The sequence below is a fragment of the Amphibalanus amphitrite genome, unplaced genomic scaffold, assembly GCF_019059575.1.
Source record: "Amphibalanus amphitrite isolate SeventyFive unplaced genomic scaffold, NRLGWU_Aamphi_draft 000836F_arrow, whole genome shotgun sequence".
Lineage (NCBI taxonomy): Eukaryota > Metazoa > Arthropoda > Thecostraca > Balanomorpha > Balanidae > Amphibalanus > Amphibalanus amphitrite.
Window position 1 is genome coordinate 41,209 of NW_024882330.1, and position 20,829 is coordinate 62,037.

A 20,829-nucleotide genomic window follows, 5' to 3' on the forward strand; every position below is an offset into this window, starting at 1 on the left:
GGTTAAACGTCGTTTTATCGGATGCATTTACGCGACAGATGCGTGGCTTTAACTAATGTATTTTGCAGTCTTTGGCCGAGGCATCATTCTGCGTAGAAATGACACGAACAGTGCGAGAGACAATGCGGGGGTGAGCGCCGCCGCTCGGCCGGCGCACCAAACAAACAAGCACGAGCGCCTATGGACGACACAACACGAACAAAGGCTACAGCTAACACATACGAGACGGCGCGGGGGGCCCACCCCGCCGCATGCCGCTATGTACAGAGTATATGGGATATCTGCTAGCTGCAACCTTGTAAATATCACAGTATTGTCGCCGGTAGCCACGCGTCGAATCGTTTTGATTGCAAAGAGAAATATTCCAGCCTCCGATGTGACGCTCAGACGCGCTGAGTTAGTCGTGCGTTCTGCCAAAGTGACCGAAAAACCGTGGCCAGGTTCCGCCAAGTCAGCACTGTAACAATCATCCCGTGTTTATTTGCTCTCTGAAAGACAGCTTTGGAACTACGGCCTTAGCTAGAAATCCCTCTTTTCGTTTCCTCCCATGTCAGTTAAATAACCATAAAAACATTGCAACACATGTCTGGCGTTTCAAACAGGGGTGGCGGCGGCGGCGGGAGCGCCTCACGCCGACACGCTCTCAACCATTGTCTTCTTCATAATCTGGCCAATGTTCTCGTCCGCGGGCGGCGCGTGCTTGGCTGCGCACTCGTCCACATCGACCCCAGAGTCCTCGGAGGGCGGCGTGCCGCAGTAGGACGCGGTGCTGGCCGTGCTGGCGGCAGAGGTGACTGTCGGACCGCCGCCGCCGGCGCCGGACGCCGCCCAGCCGCCGAACTTGTCCTGCAGCAGGTCGGCCAGCGACTCGAGCTGGCCGCCGGCCGGCCGCGGCACGCTCCGCAGGTCGGTGTACTTGCGCTCGTCGCCGGCGGCGGCGCCCGTGTCGGCCGGCGCGGCCGGCTCCGGCGGGAAGGCGGCGGCGCCGGCGGCCGGCGGGCCGGCGAAGCTCGCCGCGGGCGCCGCCGCCGGGTACGAGCAGGCGGCCGGGTCGTACGGGCCGGCGGCCGCGTACACGGGCGGCGCCGGCTCGTACGAGCAGCCGGCCGCCGCCGGGTAGCTCGGGTAGCCGCACGACGGCGGGTAGCCGGCGGCCGGCGGCGCGGCGCTGGCCACCGGCGCGCCGCCGCCGCCCGGGCCCGGCCCCGAGGTCGGGTACTTGTTGAACGGGTAGCTGTAGTGCGGCGCCGGCGCCGGGTAGTGCGAGCTGGCCGTGTAGCTCTGGCAGACCGTGTACGGCTGCGGGTAGCCGGACAGCGCCGCCGTCTGGTAGGGCGGCGCCGCGCCCGGCAGCGCCCCGTAGTTCTGCAAACCACCCTCGAACGAGAAGCTCGAGTAGTGTGACTGCGTCTGCGGCGGCTGGTAGGCGGGCGGCGGCGCGGCTGCCACCGCCGCGCCGGCCGTCTCGTAGCTGCCGTCGCTGCTGCCGTCGCTGTTCTCCGAGTAGGACGAATCCTCCTGGTATGGGGCGGACAGCTCGGCGAACGCTGCGCCTCCGCCGGTGGCCGCGTAGCCGCCGTTAGGGAACTCCTGCTCGGCCATGTACTGCTGGCCGGGCGAGGCGGCGCAGCCGGCCGTCTTCTGCCAGCCGCAGCTCGCCCAGCCGGCGGCGCCCGCGCCGCCCGGGCCCGGCCCCGATGGACCGGGCGCCGGCGGTGGAGGCTGCTCGCGCATGATGGTCTCGACAAAGTGTGAGCGCACGCGGCTGGGGTTGAACTCGATGCGGCCGGAAGGGTTCTGGCAGCCGTCTCGGGTACAGCCGCAGGGGAAGTTCTGTCGGTCCACCTGCCGAGTTACACGACACAGGTCACGGGGGCCATGGGGGCACGGCATTAGCAGTAACTTGGTGCTGAGCCTGTCTTTACACAAAGCAACGAGACAAAGCTTTTGTTTTTGTTTTTGTTTTGTTGGGTTAGGCCCTTTCGGTCCAATGAGACCATTTCAGAGCCGGGAGGATGATAAGATATAGGGGGAGACATTGGTCTGGGCAGGCACCCTAGTGAGTCGCCGGGGCTGAGCCCGTCCTGAGGACAGGCCACCCAGCCCCAAGGCACTCACTGCACCCGGCTACGGGGTGCGCTCCCTCGGGAGCAGCGGTGCCGCTCCAAGGGAGCAGCCCCCATGAGATAAAGTTGCCTGTCCAGTCCGGAGGGGGGTTGCGGCGTGGAGGAGAAGGATTTCAGTATCCTGAGGATAGAAGCACGGAACGGTGAGAGACAAAGCTCCGGCTATCATCGATACCTGAGCGAATATCACGATCCACTCATCGCGTAATGAATACACACACCCAACCATGAAACCACACTGCCATCTATCTTCTCAACAAATCGCCTGCACTCCCTCCCATACTATCACTGAATCTCACAACCAAGTCCCACAATTACCCCACCCATCCATCCCTTTCTCCGCCCACCCACGCCCCCACCACCGGTCCCACACACCCACCTGGCACTTGATGCCGGCACCTGCACACTGGCAGTTGTCCGGCCGACAGACCACCTTGCACGCGCAGCCGCAGAACTCGCGCGAGGTACGGATGTCTCGACACTCGTCCTTCTCCATCGGCTCGATCTTACGCACCCCGGAGGCTCGCAGGAGTGCCCTCCGCTGCCGCGTCGACACCGGCTGAGGGGCAGAGAGACGGACGGGCGGGGTCAGAGGGCGCTGGAAAACGGGAATGTGAGCATACGGGCAAGACAACCGTGAGGACTGAGCTGAAGAGACATGTAATTGATAGACATATACCAGTGCAGTGGTCAGTAGAGTAGTGGACATACCCCGGTGGACAATGGACATTTGGCGACTTAAAGCAATCATGTAGCTGAGCATTCACGAGCTATCAGCAATCAGCATGTCCTATGAATCGCTCTATTGCTTCCACTTCACTGATATCTTTTTCCGTTTCTGTTATCGACCTATCTACTTTGAATAAACAGGCATCCCGTTCAGCTAAGCTGCAAACCAGCTTGGGGTAAAAAACAGATGACCTTGTAACAATCGGTTCGTCAAACAGGTGTTTGCGCGGAGCCCGTATCCCCGGCCGTGTCACTTCCGTCAGCTTGCGTCACATACTCCCACGCCACGTCACGCCGGCTCCAACGTCACTGACAGAGTCGTTCAGTATCAGACTCCAGAATGAGACTACCAGACATGTGACGGCGAAGGGCCTGTGGAGGAGACCCTTCGCAACTCTAGGGACACCGCTTGTCGAATCACGGAAGCGTTTCCTTTCGTCGGGATTTGCGAACCGGATAAAAAGTAGGCAGAACGACCTACAGCCGCCCGGACAGCCATATCCAGCAATGACATTTAAACAGAGCAACCGCGATGACATTTCAGGAGTGATATGCCGGCCGGCTATGAATCTTTCATTCATGGGAAAGTGGAGTTAAAAATTACGGAGGGTGGGGCGTGGTGCAGCTAACAGAGCTGTCAACGCCAACACGTTCCGACGCTCTCAGCGGCGCCCACCCTGAAGTTACGAATCACCGTCAGGTCAACAAGATAAGTGATGCAATGCGCTCCAGTTCTGTCCCACACCAGCCGAAGTGTGGGACGTGGAGCGACTTTCAGTTGACGCAAGGCCCCGGGATTTTCCACCACCGACCCGAGAGTAGTCACTTTCATCAGTCTAACCCGCCGACGAACGACCGGCGCCTTTCCGCCGCCACCTTCCGTCCTTTGTTCGACAGGCAGTCGCTCCCATCCCACGGGCCTAGCGCTCAGCCCCCTCCGGCTCTCCACACCCCTCCCCGACGGCGGCCAGTGCCCGGGGCGGCCACGCGCCGAACCCCCTCCCCATCCTGCACCGCACGTGCCCCCCCCCCCCTCCGGCGTCGACAGTGAGTCACAGCGGCCCGGCCGCAGTGGGCCAAAGTTAGCTGGCCTCGGCCGGTCCGGCGCCGGCGTACGTACGCACGCTCGGTCGGTCGGTCGGTCGGTCGACCCGAGGCAGCAGCCGACGGTAGGTCAACGAGCCGTCGGAACAGAAAAACAACGACGGTGAGTCGGAACACGTGCGTGAAAAATAAATAATGATATAGGAGACCGATATTGGTCGCAAGGTAACGAGACCCCCGGGCGCATTACTCAACGCACCCGGCACCAGTATTACTGGCAGTTATTGTCAATGGATGAATTCAACACAAAGTGTGTGTGTGAAGTGTGTTACTATATTTTTGTATTACCTTTATTTGTAAGTGCAGTCTTCCATCAGCCCTTCTGATTCAATCATAAGCGAACTGATGTAGAATCGGGCAGTATTTCATCAGCTTGCTCTGTCATCCAGTAAAGTGGAACACTGTAGCAGCTGCCAAAGCCCTCTATTATGCTGCACCTGCCCACCCGCCCCTCGCCAAAGAAATCGGCGCTATCGGAGCCACGTTCACCGTCAGCTTGTGTCGAGGAGTTCCCCTGCTCAGGTTCTTCAGCCGCGCATTGGAGTAATCAGAGACCACCGAGTGTTGCTATCGGTTATCGGCCTCTCATGTTCACTGACTCATCACGCGGAAACTATCGCATGGCGATACCAAATCAAAACAGTCAAACCAAAAAAGGTCTGTGCTCTAACTCCCCGCTCTGTGGGTCACATCTGAACAGCGACTCATCGTGAGGAAGTTGCAACTGTCTTTCTGACCATAAAATGTAAAAATCTGGTGAATCTACCACCCTTGAGAAAGGATCTGTACGCTGTACGGTAACATACCATTGAGATGTAACAAATAACACAAAGTAGCCGTAACGACCTGTATCTGACCCTCGAGAGCAGACATCCGCCTCAGCGACTCACCCTGAGGAAGAAGTAGCTGTCGACGTCGAGCTCCGAGTCGGAGAGGTCGCTGCCCTCCTCCGATCCGGCGTCACTCTCCTCACTGCTGCTGGCTGACGGCTGGAACGGCGCCAGACGCTGCAGGAGTCACAGAACATGAGTCAGAGTCGGAGACGGCTGGAACGGCGCCAGACGCTGCAGGAGTCACAGAAAATGAGTCAGAGTCAGAGTCAGAGACGGCTGGAACGGCGCCAGACGCTGCCAGTGTCACAGAAAATGAGTCAGAGTCAGAGTCACACACTGCTGGAACGATGCCAGACGCTGACGGAGTCACAAAAAATGAGTCAGAGTCAGAGTCACACACGGCTGGAACGGTGCCAAATGCCGACGGAGTCCCAGTGAAATAGCCAAAATCGGAGTCAAAGAATTGGACGGAGGTTGGGAGGAGTCAGGCACTGTCTGAGTCAGAGGCAGGCTCCGCTCATAGAGTCAAGAGTTAGACGGAAGGTGGTTGGACGGAGACTTACACTGCCTGAGTTAGATTTAGACTAGACAAGATACAAGATAGAAGACAAGATACGCCAGGCAGAAGTGAGTCAGGTCCGATCAGAGTTTACTTGAGTCACTCCAGAGTCATGAGTCAAGAGTGAACCGAAAAGATGCCGACTGAACCATGGCAGAGTCAAGGTCAGTCTGAGCCAGAAAACAGCAGACAGTAGACGGTCCAAACGAGGATCACACAATACCAGCTTTGGACTGGACATGGAGCTGAAATTGTTTTTACTAGGCTGGAAGCCACAAAAGGCGCGTTCTCAAGAGTCGCACGAGACGAAACTTGAAATTACATAACGTCACGATTACATTATATGTGCATTACATAACGTTACTTCATGACGTAATACAAAGCGCAGTGCCAACTGCCAGCAAACCCTGAGCCAAACTCCGCAAAACTCAACCACACGAGTCAGAATCAAGCCTTGTAGTGCCTGCCTGTCCCATCGCACTGCCTTGACTGCTGCCTGACCTTTGTGGTTGGCCCAATCCCAGCCCCTTCTCCCCCTCCCCCCATCGGTGACCCAGACAGCGCTGAAGCCGCCTAACATACGCCGACTGACGGGGGCGGGCAGACAGACAGACGGACCACACCCACCAGTCATGTGGCGACGGTAACCATGGCGTGGTGACGGTAACCAGGACCGTAACCACTCGACGCCCACCGGCTGTGTGTGGCGATGGTAACCGTGTAGGTGTTCGGCGCACAACACAGACAAGTGGGTTGGGCGAAGTTAGAGCTGTCCGCTAGTGTCACGGCCAGAGTGACAATCATGTAGTACGCCATACTGTCTATACTGTCTGACCGACATACAGACGGCCCAAGGGGAGCTTAGAGAGGAAGGTCATGAAGGGAGTGCTGAGGGCTGGAGAGCTGAATGTCGTACATTGAGAGGATACTTCAGGTTGAAATTCCAGAGGCCAATCATATCGCCGACCCGTACGACTCTTCGACCTCATGGGTTCCTCTATCACCACACTGCTGGTCGTCTCTTTAATTACATAACGCTTCCCTTAGCATCCCTATTCCCTACCAACAGCCCGTCACCTCTCCGCATCCCTCTCTCACCACGCCTCTCGCTCCATCTCACCGTGCCTCTCACCCTCTCACCACGCCTCTCACCATTCTCACCTGCAGCTTCCTCTGTTTGACCCTCAGCCGGGTGAGCAGCTCTCGGTGTGCCATCCGCTGTTCGTTGACATGGTCAGTCAGCGTGAAGCGCTCCACGTGGCTGTGCTCGTCGGCCATACCCAGCGTGCTGCCGCCCTGAGACGGGATGCACGTGAACCCCTGCGCGCGCGGGAAGTAGAACACGGTGACACCGTCGAACTGGATGCCCCGCCGCGGCCGCTTTGGTGCGCTGTCACCTGTGGGCAGAGGGGGAGGAGGTCAGAGACAGAGGGTCAGGGTCGTGGATGGACGTATTTCAGGGGTGCGATTGAGAGGGGAAGTCAAAGCAGGGTTGGGGAAACTGAGCAGAAATAAGAAGTTAGAACAGGGGGGATGGAGAGAAAAGAAGAACTTCAACTTGGGGCTTTAGAGAAAGGCCAACAGAGGCCGAGACATAACTCAGCAGCAGTATGAATGAGATCGCAGGAGTGATAGTCCATGTTAACGGTAATTTACTTTACAATTGGTCAGCGCCCATCAGTCACTTTTCTAGGACGAGCAGCAATTGTATGGCTTATTGTGCCGGACAGGCGAACCCACACGAGCGAAATGCCAGTCGAGTCAGACAATATGGAGGTGAAGTTTTCAATTCAATGTGGGATGCCTGACAACAGAGTCCCGTGCTCTCCGATGGGACAATAAGGTCCCGGAGAAATATGCTGCCGCGGTGCCGCGGAAAGGTCAAACAGAGTCAAAGGTCACAGGTGAGGCCGGGCCATAGGCCGTCGTTCTGTCGGGGACGCGGCGAGCGCCGGAGCCGGGGAGGAGCTCAGGGAAAGGTCGTCGAGGTCGCGACGGGTTATGACTGTCCATCACCTGACCGCGACACGAGTGTGACATTTTCCGAGCGATGTGGTGGACACAAACAGACAGGGGTTATGGTGACCTTCGGGGAAAAGTGAAGTGCAGAAAGAAAAATCTGACCTTACACCGGGAATGACACTTGAGTTAACCACTCAGGGGTGAGAGTTTGTCTTCATGGCAATGAGATCAGCCACCGACACTGCGGATTTCAAACACAATCCGCTCTCAGGGATCCAACGACCCGCATCGCCCTATGATGAATTTCACGATCGAGCCCATTTGTCAGATTTCAGTGACTGCTAAGGGTATTGGGCACTCCTTCAGTCTAACGCCACATATTATTGTTTCTGAATGACAGTCCCGCACCTCAGGGGCACCCCCGGCCAACACGGCCCCAAAACAAGCGCCGGCGGCCGCCGGAGTGCGATGATTTACGTACCGCTGCCCCGCCGGAGATTTGTGGCGAGGCTGCCGGCTTTAAATCGCGTCTCGTCGGCAAAGTTTCGGCATGCCGACGGCTTAGTCAGCCAATGGCCGGCTTCCTGAGTGACGTCACCCAATGGCCGAGATATGAGCAACAGGTCGCCGTTAAACGGGGCAGCTCTTCCGGCGCCTATTGTGACGGACTTACGAGAACAATGCACGCGTTTCTATGACATTTTACAGCTTGACCACATGCAACTTGACTTTACAACTTGACTTCACCTTTTAGGACGTGAAGCCTAAATCATATTTAGGTTATTTATCATAAATGGGTTAACGGTGCCACGCCGGCATAACTCGATTGTTTCTTGTGTACCATGCCGATACCAAACGCTCATTTTCGCGTATTAATTTCCCGAATCGCTATAACCATGAAAAGAGAGGGCAGCTGGCGACTAAACAGAAAATTCAATGACAATACCGACCCTCCGACGCTTCTTACCTGTCGTGTCGTCGCTCTTCCTCTTCAGGTTACTGCGGGTAGGTACGGCCCGCAGGTTCGGCTGTTTCCGATGCTTCCGGCCGTCATCCACCGCCGCCGCCGGGCCTGTCGATGACGCTGTGGACGACGCCGCTGATGACGCCGCTACTGATGAAGTCGATGACGATGATGAAGATTCTGCGGATGAAGCCGTGGCCGGTGCCGGCATGGCGACAGCGTCGGCAGCCGCCGCCCTCTCTGTTTCTGACAACGGATGCTCTCCGTTCACAGGTACGGTCTCTGGCTGCGGTGGCGCGGCCACCTCTGATGTGGACTCCTGACTGGTCTCAGTTGATGAGACCTCTACCTCCGACGGAGGGGAAACCTCCTCTAGCTGTGGCGACTCCACAGAAACACTCTGTGACTCCGCACAGACCTCCATCTTCTGTTCTGAAGCAGCACCACTCTGATCCTCCAGCTGCGAGTCCTGCTCCTCTGAGACATCCTCCTGTCCCTCTGTAATCTCAGTTCGCCTCTCTTCCTCTTGAATCTCTTGTTTCTCTGCTACCTCTGGTTGAGTTTCACACTCCTCTGCTGGTGAGTCTCCCTCGCCCGGAGACAGGGGTTGAGCGGACGGTTCCGCCGCGCTGGGCGGACTCTCCACCGAGGCGTCACGGTCCGTCGGCGGCACCTCTGCCGGCGGAGCAGGCTGCGGTTCGAGTTCCGCGTCGTCCGAGTCCCGCTCCTCCGATAGGGACCCGGACGAGACGGCCCTCGGAGCCGACTCTGCTGCTGCCTCCGCCGCCTCTGCTGACGAAGTGGTGTGCTCCGTCTCCGCCTTTTCCCCTGCCTTTGCTTCCATCTCCGTCTCCGCCTTTATCTCCGTTTCTTCCTTCGTCTCCTTCTCCGCCTCCGTCTTCGCTTCCGTCTCCGCCTGCGTTTCCCCGCTCGTCCTTGCCTCTGACGTCACTTCTTCGGTTGGACCCTGGACAGGATCCACCTTCAGCGGCGCAGACTCAGCGTTAACAGCAACATCAGCCTCTGTCGTGTCTGTCTCTGCGCTCTTAGCGATAGCCTTTTCCCCAGACCGTTCTACCTTGTCGGTCACGTTTGCCGCGCCCGTTTCGTTCGATGCGTCTTGCGAGTCTGTGTCGTCGTCACCCGTCGCAGTCGCCGCCGTCGCGGTCGTTACCGTCGCTGTCGCCGACGTCGAGTCGATGTGGTCGAGCAGATCTCGTGGGCGGCCGTCGGCGGGCGGGGGCGGCGGCGGGGGCGGCGTATCGACAGCGTCCACTGCGTCCAGGAGGTCCCTGGGCAGCGGCGGCGGCGGGGCGGTCGGGCCCCGCTCCTCTCCAGTCATGGCCGGCGTCTGAAACAAGACAGGGGGAGGAGGGTCAGAACATCGCACAACGCGAAAACATTGCGCCGACAACGCAACAGACTGACAGACAGGCTGGAGACAACACCGAAATCCATAGCACATGTGGTGTCAGGTCTAACATTAGCCCCACTGTACAATATGGACTTGCGTAATACTTCATTATATGGCATTCAAGCATTCGAACTAATGGAAAACAGCATGTATGGCCACTGCCGGGTACCCATTCACCTTTTGCGGAAATGTCAACATGAAAGGCAGCCCCGAGCCGGTGCGGTTCGCTATGGCGGTCGGTCGGCATCTGGGAACCCATCCCGCTCAATGGTGAGCAGTATCACCGCGTTCGTGGAACGCACCGTAATACCATTCAACCAGATTCCCAGTCTGACATAGCTGGACGCAATCCTAAGGTCACGTGACACTTTCCTGCATGCACGAGGGGGATATTTGCATAGACATTGAAGGTCGACACTGGTTCCTATATATTGAAACCCCAGGCGACATCTTCAATTCATGAAAAGTTATCCAGGACGGGATGCGCTCTCCGTTTCAATTTCATTGCAGTTTACCGACAGAGCACGGACGCCCTGTCGGCGCTTCCCGGGCGATGTCAGCGCCTCTAGCGGCAGCGCTCGGAACCGATCACTCTCTCGGCGCATGGGACGTGGGACTGCCCCCCCCCCCCGTCCCTCCCGCCCGGCCCGCTGGCCCGCCGAGGTTCGGCCACCCCCGCCCCACCGCACCGTGGCAGGACGGGGTGTCAGCTGTCCACCTGGTTGCCCGAGTACCACCATTCTGCTGTTCAACACCGCTCCTGACCAGTGACGGACAAGGAACATCGCAGCGCGCCATATATGGAAGTGGGGCGTTCACAAAGGAAGTCCTCTGAGGACAGCTCAAGGACAATGTAGAGCGAAAATCGGCCAGCCGTCTGGCTCTGTATGAAAAATAGCCAACCACTAAAAGCCCACAGGCATGTTAATGGGTCAGACAGCCAAAGTAGCCGGGATCATGACATTATAAACTCTGTCATGAGTTTGACCTGCCTCGTGACCGCCGGCCGTCCCCCTCACCTGTCACCGTCGGCTGTCACGTCTGTCACCACTCCGTCACACGTCAGGCACCACCACAGGGCACCATTCGTCACCAGACAGCACCAGTTTCCGTCCGGACCTCGGCGCGGGCACCTCTCCCTCCGGCTGCCGCCACAGGAATAGCGCGGGAGCGCCGAGTCGCGTCACCGCCGCCGAGTCGCGGGCGGCGAGAGCGTCACGGAGCTCTGCACGGCCGGCGGCGAACCCGTCCAACACCACCAGCTGCCAGCCGCCGCGCCGGGCGAGCGGCGGGGACGGTGGGGTGACGAGACACACACCCGCCAAAACGGACGGCTCGGCGACGCGCGGCGGCCCAGAGTGGCGCCATTTCCACTGGACCGAGTGAGAGGGGTGGTCCATCCGAAGTCACCGATTGATTAGATTGGTGTAGATAGCGCGTGAACGTTAGTGCAGGTTTCGGTCGCGCCTGGACACTGGTTGCGACGCCAGTTCACTATGGAATCGTGGAAAACTACCGGCACTTTTTGGCACAGCCGCTCCGGTCAGTGACGGGAAATGTCGCACCGCCAGAGTCCCGACACAGCTCCGCAAGGTCGCAGCCCACCGTACCGCGCCCATGTTTTCCATCCCCTCTCATCGGAACACCAGCTGACAGATCGCGATCAATTGAGAGCTCGTCACCACCTCTTAGGACCGTGTCCCTCACTCAGCCGGTCACATGTCATTCTCACTCGCCGAGCGCGGAGCTCGCGTGGAAGCCTCAGCGACAGCGGTCGCCTATCGGCCGAGCTGGAAAGTCAGGCGCTTTCCCCTCGGGTCGCGACCCCAGCCGACCCGCCGCGCCGGCCGGGCGGGGTGCCGCCAACTGCTCAGGTAAGTACTCTCTCCCTCCTGGCCCACCAGCACGGCTCGGCCCACTCGGAGTGCAATCAATACTGGATGGATCAGCTGTCCGCTGCTAGCAAGCCTGAGGAGATCCACAGCTAGCGACAGACGTCGACACCGTCACGGCCCGTCACGTGACGTCATGTGGCCCGTCACGTGACGTCATGAGGGTGCGGCCGGCGGACGGACGGGGACTGTGACGCCGTGACTGAAACCCGTCACCGTGACGCAGTGTGGCACACTCGGAGGGCGCCGAGGTGCCGCTGTTACGTGCCGTGTCCGTACGTGTCTCCGGCTGGGTATGTCCGGTCCGCGGCCAAGGACGGCCGCCCCCGCCCCCGCCCCAGCCGCGCCGCCGCCCGGGACCGAGACTGACACAGAGCTGAGGCCCGGCGAAGGACGTATACCGACCAGCCGCTGTAGATATACGTAGGGGAGAAATATTAGAGCTGCCAGCTGGGGAGATCCTGGACACCTTCAGCTGAGAGCGTGTGGCCGGACATCTTCCGGAACGCGTCATAGAAAAAGAAGGCTGATCCCGACACACCGTGATCTACATAAATCATGTTTCACCAAAGGAAACGTCGATGTCACGCTACCACAGGGTAAACGGGCGTCGCCTTGATAGGCTCAAGCAGGCTTTATATGACTCAGACTCACTTATCGCTTGTACCGTCCATATCACTGATAATCTTCTACCACTCATCACCTCGTACTTCTATCAGCACCAAACATCCATCCCAAACCGTCAGTTCCTGCCTTACTGGACCAATTAGCGAGCATGAGCTGACACAGCTCCTGATCCAGGCGAGCTGTAGCACCTTCAATCTTTACGTGCTTCATTCAGTCCAACCACCCACCAGCCCGACCGCCCACTAGTCGACCGTCCACCAACGCTATCAAGCCCTGCATGTGAGGTCAAATCAGACCGGACAGACTCATCCACGATACGGGGCCGCGATACGAACAATGCGATAGCCGCACACGCCCAGGACCCAAGCTGGTCGGCGACTCAGCACGACATGGCGTCACCAGTGTACAGCGTGACGTCACTGGCGCCGCACCGGATGACATCCTATGACGTCACGGCAGCACTGACTCGCTCAACTCGCAATACACAGCGCTAAAGGGATTGAGTCCGGACCCTAACCGTCCATAAGTCACGTCTCTCGTCGGGGCTGCCTGCCACGACATCGTCGTCCGAGGCTCACGTCAATGTGTCGTGACGTCATCGAGTTGTGACGTCGCGGTCGGGAGAAATACCTATCATGCGCCTGAGGCACGGCACGAAACAATAAACGAGATCTGTGCAGACGCTCACATATAATTGGGAAGACGGAATGCACGAATCATGTTGCTGCCACAGATATTGTTTCGGTACGACTAATGGGCTCCTTGACGCTTTGCTCAACCATTGCGTCAGCCAGTGGGGTGGGGTGCGACCTCCTAAAAACGTTTGTGACCGATCAGGTGACCTTTGCGCACGAGGAGCAAGAGCAACTAACGGCTGGGAAATGGCAACAGCCAGCTATCAGGATCAAAGTTGCAAGCAATGAAAACAGTCACAGGCTTCGCCACTGCACTGCCTCGCCAAGCCAGACATTGATAGGTGACTGAATTTAAAAATAAAGATGAATTTGAAGATAAATCAAAATTGTAGGCCAAATTAATCAAATCCCCCAGGATAGGTACATAAGCCAGTATGCAAAAATAGCTACCTCACCTCTGCTGACATTATCGACAGTCGAGCATTTCTTCTCGGTCTCAAGCGGTCGTTCCAAATATTCGTCGACATTGCTTTTATAAAAAAAAAACTAAAACACGGATAAAGCTGTAGATCGTCTACGGAACGTGGAAAAAGTATGGATAACACAAGCAACAGCAATTCAAGCCAGCTTTATGCAATTCGCACCGGGTGCATAGTTTAATACGAGTATTTCTAGGCAAGTTTTCACCGTAACAATTAATTAATCGGCAGGTTAATTCGTTGAACGAGTTATGCATTTTAACGAAGCATATGACACAAATTTAAGGTGTTTTTCAAAAATAAATACAACACCAATCCAAATTTTTGGCAATAAAAATGTCGCCCAAAAGCCGTAGAAATAAATATATATTACTGAACGGCTCTGGGAAAGAAAAATGGAAACCGAGGTCTTTAAAAAATTGTAGGCACGAGGCGTAGCCGAGTGCCGGAGATTTTTTGAAGACCGAGGTTTCCATTTTTCTTCCCAGAGCAAGTTCAGTAAGATATTTCCCATACGTCGTTTAATATCTATTCAGAAACTCACAATTTAATTATTGAAATCACCTATTTTAAGAGTTTTATCAAAAAATCACCAGAACTGTAGGTCATCAACCCGTGCCGGAAAACAGTGCAGGAAAGATCACGTGCAAATGTTTCCCGCACGGCTAGGATAATGCTAAAGGGATATCTCGGCGTATGGGAAAGGTGTTTGCTGCACGCGTAGTGTTGCTTGTCGAAACCCCTGCACCTCTGCAATGCGAAGAGCATCCATGCACGGAAAACGAAGTTGCTCGCCTGTTCTAGATGAAAGCGACTGACTGGGGCTGCCATCTAGATTTCATGTCAAGATAAATAGAGCATTAAATGGCCGGAGACATGGTGCAACAGAGGAAGGATGAAGTAAAATGGCTGATTGTGTAGGCCGACGATCATTCACGGTTTCGTTCATACGTTTCGCTCAGACATGCAAATAATGTTTTTGATGGTGATAGCTCGGTGATATGTGAGAGATGCATACAGCTGTTGCAGTCTGCATAGGAAGTCATACTGCATACTTAGACAAGTAGACAAGGTTAGACAAGTAACATGTGATTATGACATACAAGTACGCGATAATGACGGTCCTGGTCACTAACCCCCTGATAACCTTCTTACGAGTATATAGGTACATCTCCACTTGAAAATAGACTCGATGCCACACTGCAGCCACGGCATCTCACAAAACATCTGACCGGTGCAGCGTCCCTTCCCCTCAACCCCTCATCCGCGGCCAGCCCATGGCATCTCAAGTGCCAGGGCATCATGACACCGTCACAGCCGTCCGCTGCCAAAACGTGACGTAGTCACTCATTATCACGTCTAACAGACGTCCTGACCCCTGGACCGCCACGGCGCCGGCCGAACTGAGGCCCAGTGAGGCACGGGACGATCTCCCGTAGCGGCAGTCGCGGTCACACTGCGGCCAGTCATGCGAGCCGCAGCAGACGGCCGGGCGCCACGCCGCCGAGTGGCCCCCGGCACCGGGCCGACGGCAGTGAGCAGTGCGAACGTACCGAGCGGTTCGGCGGCACTCGAACGACAGCGACAATCACCCCGCCGACGGGCATCGACACCTTGCCGACAGCGGCCAACCGACGGCACCGGTGCGCAGGGGCGTCCAGTCGACAGTAGCTTAGCGACGGCAACGGCAATTCGATAAACGGCCGCACCGAATCGACGGCGGTACCCATAGGATGGTTCACTAGCAGCCACCAGTGAACACTGAACAGACGACCGACGACGAACGACAGCGCCCGGACGACAGTGGCATGAAACCGACTGCACGTGGAGAACAGCAGCAAGTCGCCAACGCCTCAACGGAACTCATGAGCTGGCAAATTAGCATCCTACGGCGCTTATATGACTGAGCAAACCGACCACGGCATCCAGCCACGATCATAGCATCAGCTAACGCGACGGCGCCCTTCCTGGCGACAGAACCGGGCGACCGACAGACAAGGGAGCCGAGGGAAGCAGCGGAGGAGCAGACACGGACCAGACACAAGACAGATGTGGCTGGCGGGGGATCACTGGGGAAACCGTGGCGCAGATCGGCTGCGACAAGGCTGGTGGGACGACGAGAGTGCCAAGCTGAACGAAAGACGCTGTATGCACTTCTCAGATGCCTATCTCGCATCGGAGACAAATAAGTTCGAATCACGTTATTGAAAGAAACTGCCTTTGTCGAAAAGATAAATAATAGGTCGTTCAATAAGTAACAGTCAATGGTCTGTATCCCAAAGAGTTGTAACGCTAGCGTTATGAAAAAAGTGCACGTGAATCGCCAAAAAAATTATCTACAAAGCGTATATCTTCGTTTTTCGTTTATATTTACCGTCTTGCCGTAATGAAGCATTATTTATTCGGCATTTTCAAACTGGCCAAAAAAACGGACAGCTATAAATGAGCACTTTACTGAGACAACGTGTGGTTATCGAGTTTCTTGTGAAACTTGGAGAGACTTCTCCAACCAAAATTAATGAATAATTTCTTGCTGCATACCAGGAAGAGGCTATGTTGGTATCAACTGTCAGTGAATTTTGCGCTTTAAAAATGGCGAAATAAGCATTGACGATAAGCCAGATCTGTTCGCCCACTGAGCACATCAACTCCTGTGATAGGGTGGAGCTAGTGAACAAGCCGATCAGTAGCAGCCGCCGAATACGGTTGCGTGATTTGGCTGAGCGAGTGGGCTACTCGGCTGGAACATTCGTGAATATTGTCAACCAGCTAACCATCAGATTTTTGTCTGTTTGGTCCCTTGAAGGATGAGCTTCGTGGCCACCACTTGCAGACCGATGCTGAGGTGGAGGGCGCCGTGGTCGAAGACCGAAAGCTCGTTTTTTTCGGACGGGATTTCGGCGTTAGTGTGAGCGATGGATAAAGTGTGTTCAGGCTCGTGGTGACTGGTTTGACGTATAGATCGTCAAGAGAAATGTTGAACAATAAACATGTCAAATTTTGAAGGTGCTGGGTTAAAAAATGAAAAAGTTATGACCAATTGACTGTGACTTATTGAACGACCTAATACTTATAAAAAATCATTTTATGTGTCAAAAAGGAATCCCATAATGAAGCCCAGCCTACAATTGACATCCATGGTTCGGGGAAAATACACCAAAACCAAGAGGACCGAAATCCACGACTTTACTTCCTTTGTATTCATAGCGCTGCTGCATCCGTCATAATTCGGCCCGCAGCACACCAAAACGCCAGGCGCCTCCAATAACCTCCCCGCATGACACAGAGGTCACACGCTGACTGGGCGCCAACCAGTCCACCGCTATCCTGTGTCCACGACAGCAGGAGGTGGGCTCTCGAACCCAGCCTCAGAGTGGCTTCACCATCGTCCCGATACCACCGCCTCGGCACCCCTCATCGGTCGGACCATCAGCTAGGGAGCTGCACGAGCCGCCCCTCTAACGGTGAGCCAGCCCCTCCGACGGTGAGCCTCCCCTCTAACGGTGAGCTCCGCAGACAGGGAGCCCTCAACAGGAGAGAGGGGCGCCGCCGACAGTCATTCATACGCGTCAGCGGGAGATCGATCCGCGGGGTGCCTGCTCCTCCTCATCCCGAGCAGCCATGAATGGGGAGGGCGCCGGCTGGTCGGCCAGAGACGGGGACACGATACGAGAGACCATTCGGCGTAACAGTGGTCAGTAAGGGTATCCCAGGGTACGAAACAAGTTTTTTTTTTTTGGGGGGGGGGACTCAGGTACTAATGGGTCGACCTAAGGTAGTTTGACTATCACATAACCTTGCACGTGGTACCGACGGTATTGGATGGAAATGCCTCATTTCCCGTGTTAGCAGACACTCCGGGCACAAGCCACAATAGCACAAGTCTATCGCAATTCGCATGACATTTGTATGGCTCTGCTGTTGACATTTTTTCCTTGAGGCATTTGCTTGCAACCACTGGGGTTTGCGAGCCTCTCACACCAATTTGAGAAAAAATGCACCGGAACAATGAAATAAATGGAGTGAACAGTAACATAGAACAGCTTTGACCATATGGACACAGCAGCACAGAGAAATCCGCTTCAGCAGCAAAGAGACATCCGCTCAGCAGCTTTTGCTATGCCAGGTAATCTGTAGAGTGAACGACATCTGAACAGTACATTAAGTTCCAGACAATCTGTATAGGGCACCTGAAGAGCTGTTTGAAGTGATGGCTGCCGATCCGTGTCAGAAGGATTACTACCGAGTCGCGAGGTCAAGCGCCTGGCACTCCAGTCTGGGTGTTCTGAGACAGTAGACACAGAACGGTATTCTGAGACTCTGAATGGTGACCGACCGGACAAGCTGTGTAGGTAGGCGGTATGGTTCCCCGACCTTCCCACCTAGACAATAGACATTGCACGGGTCTAATGGACTAGCCAGCTGGATGTGGGTTGTTCAACCCGTTACTACGGCTATAAATGCGATACTTCACCTATCAGACACTTGAGAGGTCAGGCGTCGGCCACCAATTTAGAATAACTTGAGCCGAAACTTTAGCGCAAGGTTCGCACTCTATTTCGGGCAGAATTGAGGTAGCCCGCTGGTCATAGTGAAGGACAAATTCAGCTAGACTGGAGCACCAAGCCAGTTGACGCGGTGAGCCGAGATATAACAACAAGTGTTGAAAAGCCAGAGGAAATAGCAAAAACAAAATGCAATCACTATTCACTAGACATACAGGTAAGGTACAATGTATATGTAAAAGGGACAAGCGATTAAGTCTGCTTCATCTGCACGGCTAAGGCCTCTCATTTCTTTTGCTTCCTTGATGCATATTTCAATCGTTTTATTATAATGATTTAAATGTCATGTCACTGCTGTTCTCAAAAAGGCATAATTGACAATATTTGCTAGGCTCTTCGTGGAAAGTCATGCCACGGTTTACTCTGTCCTCGCCAATCAAACAGATGATTTCAATATGGTGACCCATTCACTCCTAGTGGGGGATAACCTTGACTCCGCTATCGCGGCCAATTCAAACATCGACTAGCGACCTATGCAATGATTTGAAATCAGCTGTATGACGGATAGCCAGGTCACGACGAGCGGCCGAAACCATTACGTCTGTCAAATGATATCGCTGATAATCAAATGTCGCTAGTGCGATTCAGCTGGGACGAGATGACTGCTTCTTCAGTTCATCTGCTGCGCAGTGGAGCAGACTCAGTACGATTGTTAGGGATAACGTTACATAATATAATCCTAACATACGACTCTCGCTTGATGGCACTCTGAATTCTCCAACGGTGCGTTCAACATCAGGCTATCACTGCCACCTTGACAGACCGGACGTTTTTTTTTTTTTTCAAGGACCCGTTGCTGTCTCTTCCCGGTATTGTGTGGGTAATGTCAGGTTGTCGCAGACTCAATTCCGATCTCGACAATTGAAACGAGCGTCCATCCCCGCTTCCCGCCTACCGCACCCCCCACACATCCACCACAATTCCTCAGCATCGGCCCTTTGCTATCAGCCACCCCCGCATACGGTTCATCTTCCACCCACCATCCACCATCGCCTAGCCTCCCACCTACCGCCCACCACCCACCGCTGCCCGCTACCGCCTAGTCACCCACCACCCACCGCTGCCCGCTACCGCCTTGTCACCCACCACCTACCGCCCGCCTTCCTCCCACCGCCCACCGCCACAGGTCACCACCCAACCACTACCACCCAATCACCACTTCTCGCCCACCGGCCACCACCCAACCACTACTATACCCAACCACCACCACCCAATCACCACTCCTCACCCAGCGCGGGCCAGCGCCGCCGGCCCTGACCTGTCAGCCAGGACTCCACCTGTCAGCAGGCACGCACACAGTGCTGACGCAACGCTGCGTATGTGGAATCGAACCATCCACCGACCGGCCACGCACTACGCAACGCGCCGGGCGGCCCGTTATGCGTCCGCCGTCCGCCGCACGAACGGGGCAGCCTTTCTCTCGGCTGGCCGAAATGGCCGGGAGTGGACGGCACGGGACCGGGGCAGCACGGCACGGCGCTCTCCCTCTCAGCTAGGAAGAATTCGGTTGCGAAACCAGTACAAGCTGTCAGATGACTCGCATATTAAAGGCATGCACAGATAATGCGGATCCAGGTCCCCGATTCTACAATAACTTGAGTGTAACATGTGAGAAGACGACGTTCAGGGCATCAACCTTGACTGTTAATCCCATTCCCGACTCTTCAATAAGTCTCATCAAAAACTTTTTCACTTCGGATTCGTCCTATTGATGCTCGGGAACCACGGTCATTCAACTGCAGACCGAGGCCACCTCCTGCTTACGCAGCTTACTACAACCACCACACGAGAATCTCTGCTGCTGTCAGCATGGGCCATAAGGTCGCCGGCACGGCCGGCCGGCTGGCCAGCCTCGTACTACGAGATATAGCCTAATAAATGACCTCGTAAATAGTCGTCAGCGCGGGCAGGGTTCGCGGCGGCGGCAGTTTGACGAGACGGCGCTCCAGGGACAGATAGTGGCCGCAGACACCAGCTGACCGCACAGGGCGCGCTCTCAGGCCTGCCTCAAGACGGTAGTCGGATCATGAGCGTCAGTCAAGGCGATTCCCTGACCTTCAGAGAACCAATCGACGTCAAACTCGGTCAACATCCAATAACTCGAACACCATGAATACCCTACCTACTGCCATCCCCTCTCACGTCGGTGGGGCGGCTTCTCCGCCGCGGACCTGACGTCTCCTCCCGCCAGGCGGCGCCACGGAGCCGCGGCCCGTACCGGCGAGGGTAGGTCAGCGCGGCCGGACGGTGCCGAAATAGGCGGCCAGTCGGCGGGAGCGCCGTCGTCGCCTCGGACCAGCACCACGGCAGCCCGAGCTGTGACGTCACACGGTGCAGGCTGCATCGAGACGTCTGGCACAAGGTCACATCACAGAGCTGCGCACGGCCAGCGGCAGCCCGCCCGCCGGACGGAGCTCGGTCTAGGGGGACGGCATGGGGTGTGCCCAGCGTCCCTCGGTATAGGTAGCTCTGCACGATGAGCGCGGCTGAAACTATCACCGCGGCCACCCAGGGATGAGCGCTCTGAGTAGCCAGCAGCGCGGGACGCTCCGCTCCCAGCAGGCAGCCGGCAGCGGCGTATGTCCCGTTAGTTTCCGCGCCAGCCGAGGTCCACCGTGACTCAGGACCGAAACAGTACGGCAGCGGCCGGGGCAATGGAGGTAGCGACACCGTGCAGCGGCAGGGAGTGGCCGGTCAGGCCTGTGGGGGCAGCTCCGAGCAGGAAAACACGCCCCCCCCCCCCGGCCGGAACCAGCCCGGAGCCACAGCACCGGCGTCAGGGGCGCGGGCCGGACAGATACCCGGAATCCGGACCCGGGGAGGAGGGCAGGGACTCGCCGCACTGAATATAGCGCCGTGAGGACCGGCCAAGATGAGCAATGTAAACCTTGGCCTGTCTCGATAAACAACCGGAATTCAGACCGGCCTCGGACCAACCGG

General features: G+C 56.3%; 1 protein-coding gene across 1 annotated transcript; it reads right to left on the reverse strand.

The window, feature by feature from the left end:
- Positions 1 to 627: 627 nt before the first annotated feature.
- Positions 628 to 13,613, reverse strand: LOC122366876. Its single transcript, XM_043339519.1, has 7 exons — positions 13,301 to 13,613; positions 8,281 to 9,628; positions 6,513 to 6,748; positions 4,850 to 4,966; positions 2,506 to 2,685; positions 1,015 to 1,845; positions 628 to 873 (listed from the first exon to the last, which is right to left on the reverse strand). The coding sequence occupies exons 1-7, from the start codon at positions 13,370 to 13,372 to the stop codon at positions 628 to 630; spliced, it is 3,030 nt and encodes a 1,009-aa protein (XP_043195454.1). The 5' UTR covers positions 13,373 to 13,613.
- Positions 13,614 to 20,829: the final 7,216 nt, after the last annotated feature.